The sequence below is a fragment of the Sorex fumeus genome, unplaced genomic scaffold (assembly GCF_029834395.1).
Source record: "Sorex fumeus unplaced genomic scaffold, SorFum_2.1 ptg000061l, whole genome shotgun sequence".
NCBI classification, from domain to species: domain Eukaryota; kingdom Metazoa; phylum Chordata; class Mammalia; order Eulipotyphla; family Soricidae; genus Sorex; species Sorex fumeus.
The window spans coordinates 55844704-55862296 of NW_026606118.1; the positions used below are offsets into that span (position 1 = coordinate 55844704).

General features: G+C 38.1%; 1 protein-coding gene across 3 annotated transcripts in view; it reads left to right on the forward strand.

Moving 5' to 3' along the window:
- The window catches only part of SUPT3H (SPT3 homolog, SAGA and STAGA complex component), a 468323-nt gene that overhangs the window by 355086 nt on the left and 95644 nt on the right, over nucleotides 1–17593 (forward strand). For all 3 annotated transcript variants that reach the window (XM_056125945.1, XM_056125943.1, XM_056125944.1), the window contains one exon: nucleotides 3937–4047. In XM_056125945.1, the coding sequence (XP_055981920.1) occupies nucleotides 3937–4047 (111 nt within the window). The remainder of the gene's footprint in view (nucleotides 1–3936; nucleotides 4048–17593) is intronic.

Genomic DNA, 17593 nt, shown 5'->3' on the forward strand with positions numbered 1-17593 from the left:
ATTATCGCTAGAGAACCTGCCAAGACATAATTTTATAATTGATAATGAGCCTACGTAAATTTCATCTCCATTTCTTTTTTTTTTTTTTAATTTTTTTTTTTATTTTATTAGTGAAACACCATGAGGTACAGTTGTAGATTTACAGATTTTTGTGCTTGGATCTCGGTCATACCACGATCAAATACCCATCCCTCCACCAGTGTCCACTTTCCACCACCAGGACAACATCCCTCCCCCCCCCATCCCCCCATCCCCCCCTGCCACTGTGGCCGGGCATTCCCCCTTGTTCTCTCTCTCCTTTTGGGTGTTGTGATCAGTAAAAGAGGCATTGAGTGGTGAACATGTTCAGTCCAGTCTACTTTCAACCTGCATCTCCCCTCCTGGGAGGATCCTCCAAACACCCTCCACTTGGTGTTGCCCTTTCTATCTGAATTGTCCTTTCCCCTAGAATACCCGGCTGGCCTCTAAGTTATGGAGTAATTCTCCTGGTGCTGATCTCAGATATTCTTGGGTATTAATCTCATATTTTGTTACTTTATATCCCCCAGATGAATGCAATCTTTCTATCTCCATTTCTAATTTCCTTTTCTAGTTACAAAATGATAGAATTCATTATCATCTATTAAGGGATGAATTTTAACTATAAGGAATTTCTGTACCATACAGTACCACTGTAGCACTATCCTCCCGTTGTTCATCGATTTGCTCGAGCAGGCCCAGTAACGTCTCCATTGTGAGACTTGTTGTTACTGTGTTTGGCATATCGAATACGTCATGGGTAGCGCCCTTTGGTAGCTCAGCTGGTAGAGTGGAGGACTGTACTATATAGTAGTTTTAAATAATTTAAAAGTGTAGTGCTATCTAGTTTATGAAGTAACTAATACTAGGTACCAAAATAAAAGATATGTGTATTCTCTCTAATGAATCTTTTGAATATAATAATTAATATGGGTGCACATGGCAGACCCAGGTTTGATCCTCAGAACTCCATATAGTCCCCCGAGGCTCTTCTAGGAGTGATCTCTGAGCGCTGCCAAGTGTGTCCCCCCCAGAAAAATAGATGCTATTTCAGACTCTGGGTAACTGAAAGCAAAGCTCTGGATAAAGCCATATTACTATTACTAACCTTTTGTTTGCTCTAATACAAAATATGTGTCATTCATCTGTCAGATATAATATTTCAAATTTAACAAAAGATAAAGTCCAGTGTTATGGATACAGAAAGGAAAAAAATGAGCATTTGATATTTTAAGTCCTTCATAAACATTGAATTACTCTATTAAGGGAAGGGATAAGAAATAGTAGGGCGCCCTTACTTTGCTAAGAATTTAATTTGGAAAGAAAAGAGTAAGGACAGTAAACAGATCTTTGCAAAAGATCCGTGTGTGACAGAAAAATGTTCAGTCTAACTTCCTTGTCCCATAGTTGAGCGTTTAAACAGCTGAGAAATTTTTATTTAGTGCTAGCCAAAAAGGACAAGCAGAGAACATCAAGCAGGACATAACAGGATAGATATCTTTAGCTTCCAATAGCCAGATTCATTTCTAGATGAATAGACAGAAAGAAAAGACAAAATTTAATGTATAAGAATGAAGTCTGAATGTAGCCAAGAGGAAGAGAAATTTTCTCAGCAGATGTACTTAAGAGTTTAGTCCCCCAGAGTTATCATCAGATACTTTCTAGATTATACAATTCTACTTTTTTTGTCAAAATGTGCATTTATTATTTAAGTATTTAAATATCCTGAAAAGTGGGTAGAGTGGGAAAGATAAGTTAATATATCATTCTGACATTCTTATTATATATTATTATGGCAGGCAAGTTAAAAATAGTAAATATATAAACTTAATCCTAACTCTTCTGAAACACTTTTGAAGAGTATTGTGAAATGATTGAATCATTACTAAATTCAAGACTTGAATTTTCTACAAATGTTAAGTATTTGAAAAGGGACTGGATGCTGATTGAATGTGGGATTGATAGAAACGCAAAACTAGTCATTGCAATAGAAAGAATACCAGGTAATGCTTTAGATTTCATTTAGCTCCTTTTCAAAAACTCTACACAGAAATTAAGAAAATGCAAATGTGTAACCAGTAGCTTCGTGCTGATGTTTGCAGTTGTTTAAATGCAGCAGATGAATTTGAAATGCACATACTGAAACACTTTATGACATATTTATAAAATTTTATGTTTGTTTTTAGATAATCGTCGTATATTTTTGGCAAAGATAATGATTCAACAAGCTGGCTTACTTGTCTCCTTATCTTTTCATTAGTGACATAGATAGTTTCTAATTCATGCTTCCAATTCAGTCTTCTCAAATTGATTGGTTAGTGGGCCAGAGATTTTAACCGAATGCTAAAATACCAAATTTAATGTATTTAAGAAAGAAGAAAAGTAGAATCTCCATTGTTCATGGGGAATAAATAAAACCAAATTCAATGTGCAAGGAAAATAATGCTGCATAGAAATAAAGAACTTCTTCCACCATAGATGCAGGATACTCACCGTCTATATATCACTTCCGTGTTTCCACTTGAGTTTCTATCAGAAAATTCCAGTTACATATCCAGCTAAATCTTTGCATTTATTTCCACAAATGCTGACGTACTTTCCAAGTATAAGAGATTACTAATACGCAGTTAAAAGTTGAACCTTTTTGTACCTTTAAATAACTTTTATTTTTAATTCCTCCCTTGGATCGGTTACCTTCTGCTTTCAACCCCATCAAATGTGGTGTGCTACTTTTAGTACATCAGTGGTGTAGAGTATAAGATGTCAAGACAATAATAACCTGTAGCTGAATCATGATGTTTCTATTAACACACCCTCCCGTTGATCGTCGATTTGCTCGAGCGGGCCCAGTAACGTCTCCATTGGAGACTTTGTTGTTACTGTGTTTGGCATATCGAATACTCTCGGTAGCTTGCCGGGCTCTCCGAGAGGGGTGGAGGAATCGAACTCGGGTTGGCCATGTTGGCCGCTTGTAAGGCGAACGCCCTACCCGCTGTGCTATCGCTCACACCCGTTTCTATTAAATATTTTTATTTTTAAAATGTTGTTGTTTTGGTTTTGGTGTTGTTTCGGGTTTGATTGTGTTTTTGTTTTGTTTTCGTAGGCCACACTTGCAGTGCTTAGAACTTACTCCTGGCTCTGTAGTCAGAGATCACTCCTGATGTGCTCAAGAGACCATGCAGGGAGATCGAAGTTGGATCAGTTATATGCAAAGCAAGCACTCTGCTGGTGTACTATCATTCCGACCCCATTTTTAATGTTTCTTAAATCATGTTACACATATAGCTGTAATTTTGTGTGTTTTCCTTCTTGTTGCAAATAATATTTCTCATCTTTTTGTCCTTCAGATCTGACTTTTACAGATTGATCAGATAAACACAGTTTTTGTTTTATCTTGTTTTCACCCTGAGCATACCTAAGAATTATTGAAGCAGTCATTTATAACAATCCTCAACACTATAATTAGACATACAGCACTTTTATATTTCAACTATGAAGTTGATTATCCTCAAACTACTTTAGAAAGAATACCCCAAAAGCTCCCAAGAAACATGAATGATAAAAAAATGTTTAGATTTTTTAAAAAATAAGTTTGATGGCTCTTCAACAAGTCCCCAGGACACTTTTCATCTCATGCAAGTGGCTTGATCCTCCTGTCCCTTGACATGTAGGCCTAGGTGAAATATTGTTGACATAAAAACTGCACGTGGTAGGTCTGCTCGGAAGGGGTCACATAAAAGTCATCTTTGATTTGTTAATGGAAATTCTTTTTTTCAGATGTAGTATATGGCAGCAGTGCTATGCATCCTAAGGGGGAAAAGCCATCTATTTTATGAAAGTTTATTTTCATATCTTATACACTGTAGTTCTGTTGTGTGTTTTTGATTTAGTAACAATTTATGTGTTTTTCTGTCACAGAGCAGTGCGGCCTGTGGTGTTGAGACTCACAGCGATGCCATCCAGCCCTGCCACATCAGAGAGGCCATTCGACGCTACAGCCACAAGATTGGCCCCCTCGCCCCATTCACAGTACGTAATAACAGAGTTATAAAAAGTTATATTTATAATCTGAAAGAATTTTGATTTTCAAGTGGTCAAATGAAGAAGCACTGGAATTGTTGAAAGCAATTTGTGGTGACTATAATTTTGTTGTATAAAAGTGGCATAATCCTCTTGGGAAATAAAAGTCATTTTTGTCTCTTTGGAGGGACAATTTTTTTCCCTACAAAATATTATTTTTTTCAATCACAAAATATGCTTTTTTGTTGAGGCTTATATTTTCTAATTTTCAAAGCTTAGGTTTTTTAGAACGCTTTTGTCAAATTATATGTATCCAAATATTGCTAGAAGCACTTTATATTTAAAATTGGTTAGATTGGCAATACCACTTCTATCAGATGTCCTGCTCCTAAACATACTTTGAGTTGGAAGAAGAAGAAATGATTTCTTTACTAGCTTTGAAGTAGGCTGAGATGCAGAGTCTTTCACATCTTCAAATGGTTTTAAAGCTTATAATCATGGTTTGTTGTTTTTGGGTTTGTTTAATGGAGAATTAAAGACTTTATTTCAACAGTCTAAAGAAAGTGTGTGTATGTGTGTATGTGTGTATGTGTGTGTGTTTTAATTAAATGCTCATCTTGTGGCTTTTTTTTCCATCTTTATTTATGTTAATAGAACTTTCAACAAGTCCTTCTTTGTTTATAAGGAATTAATTAGATATTCGAAAGTGAGATTTGATTAATATTACTGAACAGGGGAATTTACCATTTAAAAAATGTTCACTCTGCCTTAGCATACTAGCATATATATATGACATTATATATGTATATATGTACATACCCCTATTTAAGTAGTTATAACATAGTTTTGTTTTTTTATATGAAAGGATTTTTTTACTATTATCTGATAAAAATATTACTGATGTCTTCTAATTTATATCATTTTTTTCCTGAGTTTGGATTAAAGAGAATACTTCTTTCTGTGTTCTCAGTAATTGTTGTTCATTGTATAGATTCTCATAGTGAAAAATGTGTTAGACATTATTATATATATTTCAGAACCTTTGAATTAGTGATGGCTATTTTAATACTTGACTATAAAAATATTATAAATATTCCATATTGCTGCTGATTAAAGGAGTATATCCATTTACATGGATGTTTGGAGATTACCATATTACAACTTTAAAAAATAATGGAATCATTTTTGTGTGTGTGTGATAGGTGAAACTATTTTAAGCAGTAAGGAAATATGAGGTGATTGGAAGATTTTTTTTTTTTTTTTTGCTTTTTGTGTCACACCCATTGATGCTCAGAGGTTACTCCTAGCGCTGTTGGGGGACCTATGGAATGCTGGGAATCAAACCCAGGCCAGCCGCATGCAAGGCAAACACCCTACCCACTTTACTATTGCTCCAGGCCCAAACTGGAAGAATTTTTAAAATATTTTTCCCCGGTTTACTTAAACTCTATGTTCTGCAAAGTTGTTTGTGGCGCATCCATTATGGGCATTCAATATTCCAACCTCACTCCCAGCATCACTGTCCCCTTCCCTCCACCATAGTCCCATTTCCCTAACCGCCCCTCAAGCCTGCCCCTGTGGCAGACCCAGAATGTTTTATTATGTATTGCTCGTTATCACTAAATGGCTAATTATCAAAAAATACTTCTGTCAGAGAAAATTTGTGGAAATTAATTTATCTCACCATGGGGACATGAAGTTCTTGAAAGAGGGTTCACTTAGCTGTTGCTGCAAGTTAAGTCTTCTGTGTTAATGTTTTTGTTAGTCGGGCTTGGTTGGCTTCTCCATTACGTTTCCATGCAATTTGGTGTCCTACGACTGGGATGTTAGTATTGTGGAATTTGGAGACGTCGTTCCAGAAAATCTAGAATATTTAACTGCGCAGTGAGGTTACACGGCCGGGGTGATGGAACATGACTGTGACTGCGGGGGCTTCCAGAAGTACGGGAAAATTTGGGGGCGGGGTGGGGGTGGGGGGCATAATGCCCACCCCCTACTCTGAGAAGACCTGGAGTTTGCAGTCAGAAAAAGATCGGTGTACCTGAAGGTTTTGGTAGCTTGGTGTTTCTGTAGAGCGCAGTTGTGAGACACTGGAGTCTGGCTGTAAGCATGATGGCAGCTTTGGGGGTTGGGGGGGTTGAGTGCAGCTATCTGGGCTTAGGCAGAGCTAAAATTAGCCCACCTTCCTCCCAAAGGTGCCCCCAGAGGTCTCAGCTGGGGACCGGTACATTTATATCTGAGAAATTTTTTCTGATTGGAAAAATTTTAAAACTATAAACTTTAAAGAACCAAACTATGACAAAGGATTCAAATAAAGCAATAACTAAGTTAAAATTAAAAAATTGAGCCAAATAATAAATACTATTTTGAGGCACTGGAGGAGAGGGGCAAAGAAGGCAGGTTTGATAACAATATTGAAGTAACTAAAGGTTATAACGGGAAACAGAATTTGGAGAAATAACCTATAGTAGTAACTAAAAGTAATAAAATTTCATAAAGGAAAAATTCATCAAATACAACAGAAAAATCTAACTGTGAAGCTTGTGATACTTCCTCAAAAAAAGTTGTGGTGGCTGCTATGTTATTAAATTATTTTTATTGTTATTTATTAAGAAATGTGGGCACACTCATCTCTGCTCAGGTCTGACTCCTGGCAGTGCCCGGGGGACCATATACCATGTATAGATTCAAACCAGGATCTGTGTCAGCCACATGCAAGGCAACCCCTTTTTTCTCTTTACTATCTTTCTGGTCCCTTGGAGAGTGTTGTGTTTATTTTGTTGCACTTTTTGTTTTTGTTGGGTTTGGCTTTTTGGGTTTGTTTGGGGGGAAGGGGGTGTTACTTTGATTGTTTTTTTTTTCTTTTTAAAAAGTCAGATACTCGATGTTTAAAAGGCATTTTTAGAATTTATTTGTATAAGTGTATACATTAAGAGAACATTGGTTTTGTGACTGTAATGGACTTTTAGGAGTTAGAGCATTTACTTTTTTCTCTTCGAGAAAAACACCCAAAGAAGTAGTGTATCAGATGTCACATGGAAGACGGTCAGACATGCTTTATCTAGGGCCTCAATGTTTACAAGCAGTGGATAGTGTTCATGGTTACCTGCTCTGAATCTCAATCCCGGCTCTTTTTGGGAGCTGCTTGAAATGGCTACAAAACCAGGTCTATAATTTTGCAAGCCAGAGAAAGGAAACTGTTCTCTGTGCAAGATGACATAATCCTGTGTGTAATGCCTACATCTATTTTAGTTTCTCCAGAGTGATATTTACAGGAGTGAAATATGCAAACTCCCAGAACTTGCATAGTATCAGGTGATTTTTCTGTTGAAGTAGAATGGTGAGACAATCAAATTGCTTACTTAAACATTCTCATTAACCTAAATTATATCTTAAGTGCATCCCTAGAAGCAAGTCCCCTCAGTTTCTTCTCGACTCTCTCAAATTCTGAGACGAAGCATAGCATTTTAAAGCTGGCTAAGACTTGAAATCCAATTAGTCTCAGTCTCAGAGAAGCTTTGCGGTGTCCCCAAGGGCACCTCGTAAAGTGAGTGATGGGGGTCTCTGGAATCTGCCTCTGATTCCCCACTTAGCCCACTGCCAGTGCTGCCATCGACTTCACTGTGTGCCAGGGACACTCAGAGCATTGGTGGCTCAGGAATGTTCACAATAGAAGAATAAGGGGATCCGAAAGATGAAATTTAATCCCTTTAAGGATTAATTCTTAAATCCTTTAAGAATTCCTCAAGTTAAACTTATAAAAACTAAAGTGGCATAGCAGATTGCCTTGACTATTTTCATCTAGAATTTCATGTTCATGAATAATTCTTATGTCATGAGTGCATTACATTTGTCTGCATTTTATATAGTCTCCCTGGAACATTAAATGTCTAATAGTAGAATAATTTTTAAATGTAAATACCAAGTTAAAAAATAAGAATTCATAGTTTTACTGTTACTAGAAGTAGAAATTTTCTCCATAATTTTTTAGATGTACTTTGATCTGTTATTATACATTGTAGTCATGTGCCTTCCTACAGTTGCTAGGTCGCTGGTTCAAAGAGGAAAAATGAATATGTAGTTGGTTTTTGTTTTGTTTTGTTTTGTTTTGGGGCCACACCTGGCAATGCTCAGGGTTTACTCCTGGCCCTGCATTTAGCAACTACTCCTAATGGTGCATGGTGGGGAACCATATGGGATGTCAGGGGTTGAACCCAGTCAGCTGCATGCAAGGCAAATGCCCTGCCTGCTGGACTGTTGGTCTGGCCACCGAATACGTTGCACATTTATCATATAAGACTAACCTAAGAATTATTTTCCCTAGGAAAATAGTTTCAATGCTTTTAATGTTTCAGTTTTATAGTAGGTTAGAATAAATTTTCAGTTACATTATTAATGTAACTGAAATTAATGTAACTGAATTACATTTTCTTGTGTCAAAAACACCTTACTACCAAATCTTATCTGGTTCAGCTAATAGAGCACTTAATTTAGGGTTAGTTACTGAGAGAATGGGCTGGAGCAATAGCACAGTGGTAGGGCGTTTGCCTTGCACGCAGCCAGCCTGGACGAGCTGGGTTTGATTCCTCCACCCCTCTTGGAGAGCCCATCAAGCTTCGAGAGTATCTCGCTCGGACGGCAAAGCCTGGCAAGCTCCCCGTGACGTATTCGATATGCCAGATACAGTAAGAACAAGTAAAATGGAGATGCTCCTGGGCCTGCTCGAGCAAATCGATGAACAAGGGGAGGACAGTGCTACACTGCTTGGACTGTGCTACTGAGAAAATGTTCATATGTATAAATAAAGAAGTTGAAAGAGTTTGGGAGACAGAATTACTAGAATGAGAGAAATGCTGTTTGAGCAAATAAAAACTAAAACTTACAGAGCATTGTAGAAGAATCTTTTTACCTGCATTGTTATTTGTTCTCACAAAAATGCAAGATGAGTGTTATTATCTCCACTTTATAGATAAGAAACTGAAGATTTAGAGAAAAATTTAGTAACTAGCTTAAGGCTGTATGGTAAATCCCAGAACTCTGTGTAGAGAAGCTGAACACTCTAGTTCTCTGGGACCAACACTAATCCTACTCATTCAACTTCCCCTTTGCAAACTAACCTCTGTTTTTAAATCTTAAGTCATTTTTTTCCCTAGAAATTGGAAACATTTCCTAAACTGTACTTTGCAGTAGAACAGTGTTCCGCGTGACATTCAAGATTTTTCAATTTTTTTTCAATCCTGTATCTAGCGGATGCACTCTTAAAGTCCCATACAGTAAGAATAGCAGGTGGAATTAGCATTGCGAATAGCCCGGGGAGAACCTGTATCAGCTCTCGCGAGACTTAGTGGTACTCAAACCTGGAGCTCTGTGACCCACCTGTTAGGCGCATCTCTGGGAATGGCCCCAGAACCCTCCACATGCAATGCCATGAGATGTGACCCTTCAAAAAAAAAAAAAAACGCAGGGAAGATATTCTAATATCAAGCTATAGGTGGAAGCCCTAGTATTATATCTACCACAGTGCCCACTTAGTTTCTGTATATTATTTATTGTCACAGAGAAGTCTTTATTCACAAAGTAGCAATTTCATGATACATTTCTGCACAGGACCTCAATAGCCATGGCTTTGAAGAGAAACAGTAAGAACTTCTTTTGGTTAAAAATACATATTGTTCACTTTTCTAAACCAGTCATACTTAGAGGAAGTAAATATATAAATTTTTTATCGTGTATGTCTCTTGCTTGTTTTCTGGAAATAAAAATGGGGGACACACCTGGCAGTGCTTAGGGCTCTGTGTTTCAGGGGTTACATACACCTGGCTTGGTGCTTTGAAGACCATTTGCGGTCCGGGAAGTAGAACCCACTATTGCCATGGCCATAGCTGCATGCAGGCAAGTGCCTTAAGCTCTAGTACTATCTCTCCAGCCCTAGAAAATTTGTTTAAGGTATTTCAAAATATTATAAACCCCTCAAAATAGTCATAAGAAAATGTGTTACCTAGAGACTCTTATAACAAATATTTGCTTCAGGTTTCAAGGGCTAAATTTATTTCACCTTTCCTGTTGGATTCAAATTTGCTGAACTTTGTTTCTGTGCTGTTGGGGAGAGAGGAACCCCCAAGCAGTGTTCAGGAGATCGCAGGGCCAGCCCTGGCTGTTCTCATCTCACTGAGGTTCAGTTCTCTGACCAGTAATGCTGTGTCACTAATGTCAACAGTGGATGCAGAGGGCCATGCAGTGGTGTCCGGGGCCTCTGCGTGCAAGGTGTGTGCTCCAGTTCTTTGAGTTTTCTCCCTAGCGCTACTGGCATTTTTTGTTTGTTTGTTTCCTTTGTTTGTTGTTATCACCATGTCCCGATTCTGCATGAGTTAGCACAATCAAGTTACATTGTTTAGTAGTTTAGTTGATGTTTTAATACCTTACCTTGGAACAACCAATAGCACTGTAGCACTGTCCTCCCATTGTTCATCAATTGCTCGAGTGGGCCCAGTAACGTCTCCATCATGAGACTTGTTGTTACTGTGTTTGGCATTTGAATATGTCAGGGGTAGCTTGCCAGGCTTTGCCATGCTGGCGAGATACTCTCGATAGCTTGCCGGGCTCTCCGAGAGGAGAGAGGAATCAAGCCTGGGCCAACCAGGTCGGCCGCATGGAACAACCAATAAATTTGTTTATTTCCTTTTATTTTTTTTGTTTTGTTTATAAGAAATTGCCCAGGAGCCTTTTGAAAAATTCTGGTATTCACAATTAGTTTGACTATACAGTAAGCAATCACTTTTCTTTTCTTTTCTTTTTCCTTTCTGTTAGCGGTAAAGACTTAAAATTTAGTTCAACATGGAATTTACTTTCCAAGGTGCTGTACTTGCAGTGTTATGGGGGTTGCTTTAAATATAAAAAAAAAAAAGTGAAACTAACAAGCCACAACTTCAAGAAATGACTTCCCAATGAAAACACTTGCAAGAAGTTCAAGTATAAAACACAAGAGGACAGCTTTTATTTTGAGTAGCACAAAAGTTATTAAAGGAACGTTCCAATCAATCATCTGTGAGGTCTCTAAACATCCTACAAAGTATCCTAGTATTTCCAGGGACATCGTTTGAAAAAGAAAAACTCTGTCTTCTCTAATGGGGGAGATGGAGGTAGTTAAGTAGAAATGAAAAGTGATCACCCTAATCAGCCTGTATATTTCCTCTAAGTTTGTATTCTTCAAAGTCTTTTTAAATTTGAAGTAGATCAAGAAGTTAATGAGTCTCTAGTCATTATAAAAAAGCAAACTGCATCTCGGAAAATAGAGGAAGAATTTTGAATATTGAGTGCAAGGAAGGAATAGTTGTGACAACAAAGTGAAACTTTTTGTGCAGAATATCGTGAAAGGAACAAATTTTAAGATTTAAGTGTATTATTATATTTCCCTCTTTTTGCAATATTTTGAGGAAATGGAGATAGAATGGAAAAATATTTTGAGTAGCTCCCAAAAGGAAAGTACTTTTTCTTTTCAAAAAAGTACAGGATTCCTTTAACTCATAAAGTCCTGAAAGCAGCAAAAGGATTAAGTGGGGAGTACTAAATTCTGTTGAGGTATTTTAAAACTTAAAAACTGCTTTAAAAGTGGCAAGAAACTTGTTTAAGGAGATTATAATGATTCACTTAAACATGTAAGTCAGTACATTAAATTGCTCCTGTTTACTTGGCAGAAAAATACTCTTTAAAATTCTCAGTTATTATTTTATATCTAAATTAGGTGGACTGTTAGAGAAAAAGCACATTTGTTTTAACATAGTTCCGTGATTTACCACAACAGAAACAACCAACATAACCATGTTTCAAGGGAAGCATTTGTATACCGTTTTATTAATAGTGTGACAGAATTGTCCCCAAACAGCCTTGATGAGAGTCTGTTGAACTGGCAATGATTTACTTTTTGATTATGTCTTAAATAGTGTCATGTACTAGTCACACAAATATAATTATTGAACTACCCTTTAATTTACGGATATAGTTACAAAGTTAATCCCAAAACATAATAAGGAGATTGTTTTAAATAGGAAATTTACACCTTCCCAGCCTGAAACTGATATGTTGCACTTATTGTGCCCCATATATATTTAAGGCTGTACGCAAGGTAGGAAAAATGTGCAGGAAAAAATAATTATGCTCTGTTTTTCTGACTGGTGTTTTAATTATGATTTGATTTAAACCAAATCCTGTAGGCTGTGTGCACAGATCAAGTCTTCCATCCCCACACACCACCTCTGTCTGACCCCAAGCTGTGAGAAGAGAAAATTCATAGCCCATATGTCAGTCAGATGTTAATTCTTGCTCTGGCACCTGGGTAGGCCGTCCCACCTGACGAAGTGCACTTGCAATTCTGGGCGTCTACCCAAAATGCGAAGTAGACTCTCCAGATCTTGAAATATTTTGACTGATTAGTTGGCAGAGGCCATGAGGGCAGAACCTGGTGTCAGACTTTGGATTTGCCCAGGTGTAATCTAGGTGGCAGGAGGGCAGCTGTGTTCGTGGGGGAACTACCCACAAAGCCGCTGTTTGAGTTGACTCTCGGTCTCCTGAAGTTCACAACCTGGCCTACAGATTCCCGTGAATTCCAATTCAAACATTTCGCAGATTTTATAGTTTCCAGTAGAGAAGTTAGAGGCTACATTTCTGGCTTCAATTTAATCCTAATACCTGACCTAACCTAAAATACTCATGTTCATATTCTAGACTAATATGTAAGCGCCTTATTACTTAATGGGTTAGAATTGACAAGCATTCTTCATCCAACCACACTACTGATGATTGTTTTATTTTTTAAAGGAGGAAAAGATAAGTGAAAAAGACTTTATAGCATATTTTTCTCTAAAGCTGCTGTCTAACGATAGTAATAGGGATTGACCCTCATGTGGGGGCTAAGTTATTTTCACATCACCTTTTGGTGCCAAGCAGTATTTTTTTAACCTTCCTGGGTAAGAGGAAGGGTTAAAAAAAACTGAATAAAGTAGCAAGCAAGACTAGTTTCTACTACCAGTCTTTCTCCCACTATTGTTTGAAAAACGATTCAAAGCACATGTGTTCCTCATAGAACAGAAGTGTACTTCACATGCAGAAGACATTACTTGCTTTTGGAGTATGAACTAGGTGGTAATAGTCTATGTGCCCGAATTTATATTTACACAACTACACGCGAATTAAAAGGAGCAGGAACAGTGTTTTCATCCCTAAAGATCCCGAGGTTCTTACAGCTCTGATATCTCTATTAACTCAGTAAACATTTACCAACCATTTTATTGAAATTGGGGATGCGGTATTTGGAGGTAAGTTATTGGATGTTCCAATATAGCAAAAGAGGTGCTCGGCAGAGAGTTTGAGAGGTAATACAGCGAGTGAGGCACTCAACCTGGCATGCACCCAACCCAGGTTCCCTCCCCAGCAAACGATATGGACCCCTGAGCACTGCCCAAAGTAATTCCTGAGCACAGAGCTAGACATAAACCCTGAATATAAACGATGTGACCCAAAACACAAAAACTGAGAGGTGCTTAGAAGCCCTTTTGGTTTTGTAACTAGAGGATGGACAGAGAGGACAGTCTGCTTGAGGAAGTCAAGGGATCTTTGTAGGATCTTCATCAGTTCAACGGAATACCTGAAACAGGTGGAGGGTTCAAGTGTGATGAGAATGGGACTAAAATGAGAACAAAAATCAAAGTGTGAAAGCAGACTGGTTACTCAGGCAAAGATAAGGAACTGCATGTGGTGTTTAGAGAAGAGATAAAACTTCAAATGCAGCTGTGAATTCTAAGCCTGTTTAACCTAAATTTTGTGTTGTAAGCCTGTTTACCTAGAGGTGTGGGCCAGCACTTAATGGAACTCTATTCTGCAGAAACCCTAAATTGTTCTCAGAAGTATTCTGCAAATACCAGCGTGTGTTCACTAAATATTACAGACAAATGTTATCTCTGATATAGCTTGGGTTCTCATTAAAGGTGGTTGGGGGCGGGGGGGGGGAGGTTGGTTTTGTTTTGGTTTGGTTTGGTTTGGTTTGGTTTGGTTTGGTTTTTGGGTCACACCCGGCAAATGCACAGGGGTTACTCCTGGCTCTGCACTCAGGAGTTACTCCTAGAGGTGCTCAGGGGACCATATGGGATGCTGGGAATCGAACCCGGGTTGGCCACGTGCAAGGCAAACACCCTACCTGCTGTGCTATCTCTGCAGCCTCGGTTTTTATTTTTTAATTTAAAAAACAGATGGTAAGTGATCATCAAGTAGCTGTTCTTAACTTTTCAAGCAAGAGGTCGATATGAACAGTACTATTGTAGAAAAATAACTTAGGTAAACTCCTAACGTAGGTCATCTGGAGTTAAGAGAGAGAATAGGCAAAGATAAAATTTAGGTGATATCTGCACTATTTCAGACAAGAAAAGATAAGAGATTCCAGGAACAGAGAAGGTAGAATTTATCAAGATATGTTCGGCAAAAAGAGTAAGTAGAATAAGACCCTGAATGAATAATTTTTCAAGATGGCAGATTTGTAATCTAGGTTAATACATAAAGTAGTCAGTTAAAAATACTCTCAAAAAAATCAGTCTCACAGTGCTTGCAAAGGATTTGCATGAACTACAAGGAAAATAATTTCAAGGGGATTCTCTGCAGGAGGTGAGGGGGGGTCAATCATCAATCATCTGAACTTAAAAAAAATTTAAATAAGGAGGACACATTCTGGGCCAAAGCAGGTAGAGTGCTTCCGTTGCATGAGGTTGACCTGGGTGTGATCCCCAGCATCCCATATGGTCCCTCAAGTAATTCCTGGTTGAGAGCCAGGAGTAACCCTGAGCATTGCTCAATGTCACCCAAAAATCAAAAAAGAAAAAGAGAAAAGGAATTACAAAAAGGACACATTCTACCTTTATGCTTAGACTTATGAGTGTGTTAATATATGAGACCAGGAAGTCCTATATCCTCTTATGCTGCTTTGATGAACAAATTGACTTTATAAGCCATTGATGAATTTGGTTATTTGAAAAATGACTCTAATCTAACTCAATTTAGTATTTTCTCATCATCGAAGTCATACCTGTAATAGCTTTGTGCTAATATAAATTTCAAAGCATCATTTTTCTCAACTTTGATTTGTGACTTTTATCCATGTGTGAACCCATTATCTTCAGCACCACACTCCTCCCCTCCATAAAGAGAACAGACACAGGGCACTGATCGACTGTGTTAGTATTTTTCGTCATTAAAAAGCTAGTCTTACTGGTAATGGCAGTGGTTCTACACGGGGACCCTCTCTGTGTAGTTCATTACCCAAATAATTATTCCTACTCAACCAGCTCTTCCAATCTAGAAGACAGTCTCAATTTCAGACTTTTTGCCCTTCCCTGCTAAGCGTCCCTCTTTCAGATTTATGAAAGAAAACATTTCTTTCTGTGGAAGGTTTTTGTCCACCCGCATCTGGAAGTGTTTATTTCAGTGGCATGTAAGCTATCTGTGGATTTAGTTAGCACCAGACCCCCTTTTGTGTATTCCTGCCTTAAAATTTTTATAAATGATCTTATTGAATTTGTGCCAGCGTGCACATGGCTTGGCTGATTGCTGCATATATCCTTTACCTGCCAGTCACCTTTGATTTATGTCCTTTCTGCTAAGCTTTTACCTTCCAAAAACGGTGCCACTGAACTGTCCTCTAAATCATCTTACTGGTTAAATTACTCCAAGATGAGTTGGTATGTTTCTGGTTGCCTATGGACAGATGAATTTATATTTTTCTGCCCTTACCCACTTCTAGTAAAGCCACTTACAGAGGAGATTGGACATGTTATGTCATCGATCTCTGTATTCCAAATGAATACCATCTGAAACTGTATGCCAACGCAAGACCAAAGTGACAGAGAAGTATTCTTTGGCATCAGCTTCTCTTATGAGACCTTCTTTTGGGGGGGCAAAAAAAACCCTAGGCCTGGAACTGAATCTCCTGTGGGAACTTCATTTCTCAGAACAGGGAAAATAAAGCCTCTCAAACAAAATAAGCAAACTTTATCAGGAAGATAGAGGCTTTGTGAACTTTTGTGAACGTTGCTTCACTAACTTGTCAGTTTTAGGTTTCTTCCTGGAGAAAAGCAAGTTGTTTGGCAGCTATTTAAAATGTTGGTTGTGGGGCTGGAGAGAGAGTGTAGGGGCCCTGGTGCTTTGTTTTCCTGTGTCAGACCCTGATTTGCTCCCCAACACTGCATATGGTCCCCTGAGCACTGCCGGGTATGACCCCTGAACATGGCACCAGGAATAAAACCAAGAGCTCATCAGTAAAATCAAATGGTCATTATTTGGCCATTATCAAACCCCAACATCACATGCCCTCCTGTCTGGCCCACTGCCCATTGTGGCACTGGACACCCCAAAGCATTACCCCACTTGTGGTGTCCCCCACACTGCAGGACCCTAGCAAGTCCCCATCGTGGGCCTAAGCATTGAACTGTCTGATCTAGTTGCCCAGGCAATGCTGGGAAGGCTCCTGGAAACTGAGCACTGCTTAGAGGGCCCCATAAAATTGTAGCTATTTGTGGTTATGGTTTTGAGGGGATTCCTATTTCTAAAAAGTTTACTTTAAACATCTCTGCTAAAGTGATACATCATTTTAAACTTACCTTCTAAGTATTCATTAGTCATTTGGATGGCTGTAACATAGAAGGTTACCGGTTATCCTCATTGGAAACTTATCATAGTAGTTTAAAAATGATGTTGCCAATGAGGGCACCAATATTGTGCTGATAGAACATGGCATTACTGGAATAATTTTTAAATGTTTTCTGTTCAGGTTTTCTTGATTTGTCTAGGATCACACCTGTTCTTGTTCAGAACCTATTGTCTTCTTTGTGCCCCTGGGTTACCCTCTCCAGTGCTCAGGGAATGATGTAGTATTGGTAGTTGAACCCAGACCTCCTATAGGCAAAGCATGCATTCAGCCCTTTGAACTGTCTCTCCAACCCTAAAATAGGTTTTAAGTATTCAAATATATCCTTTAATCTTTTAGTTTAAAACAAAATACAGCATTTTTGTTGTATACTTTTTTTGATTTCTTGTTTGAACTTGAAATGGTATAGAAGTATTTAAAATAAATATTTGGATTATCCAGATCTCTGTATATAAACTGTTGTAAGCTAAGGATAGAACTTCTAGTGTATTTGAATGTTGTCCCCCAGTCTTTGAGGTATTTATTCCAAAAAAAAATTAGTAAGCTTCATTCATACTCCTAAAAGTGTATATGTTTTGCAGAGGTGTTCACCAAGGTGAAAAATGTCTCAGGAGTAGTTCATTCATATTAATATTGTTTAGTCAGTCCTGGTACCAAGAAGCATTATACAATACATTACTGGTATTTTAACAAAATCAGCAGCAGAGCTATGAGCATTGTATGTCCAGTAAATAAATTAACTATTTGATACATAATTTTTAGACATAATTTATATATGTGTGTATATGTATGGACTGGAGCAATAGCACAGTGGGTAGGCCATCTGTCTTGCACATGGCTGACCTCGGTTCGATTCCTCCACCCCTCTCG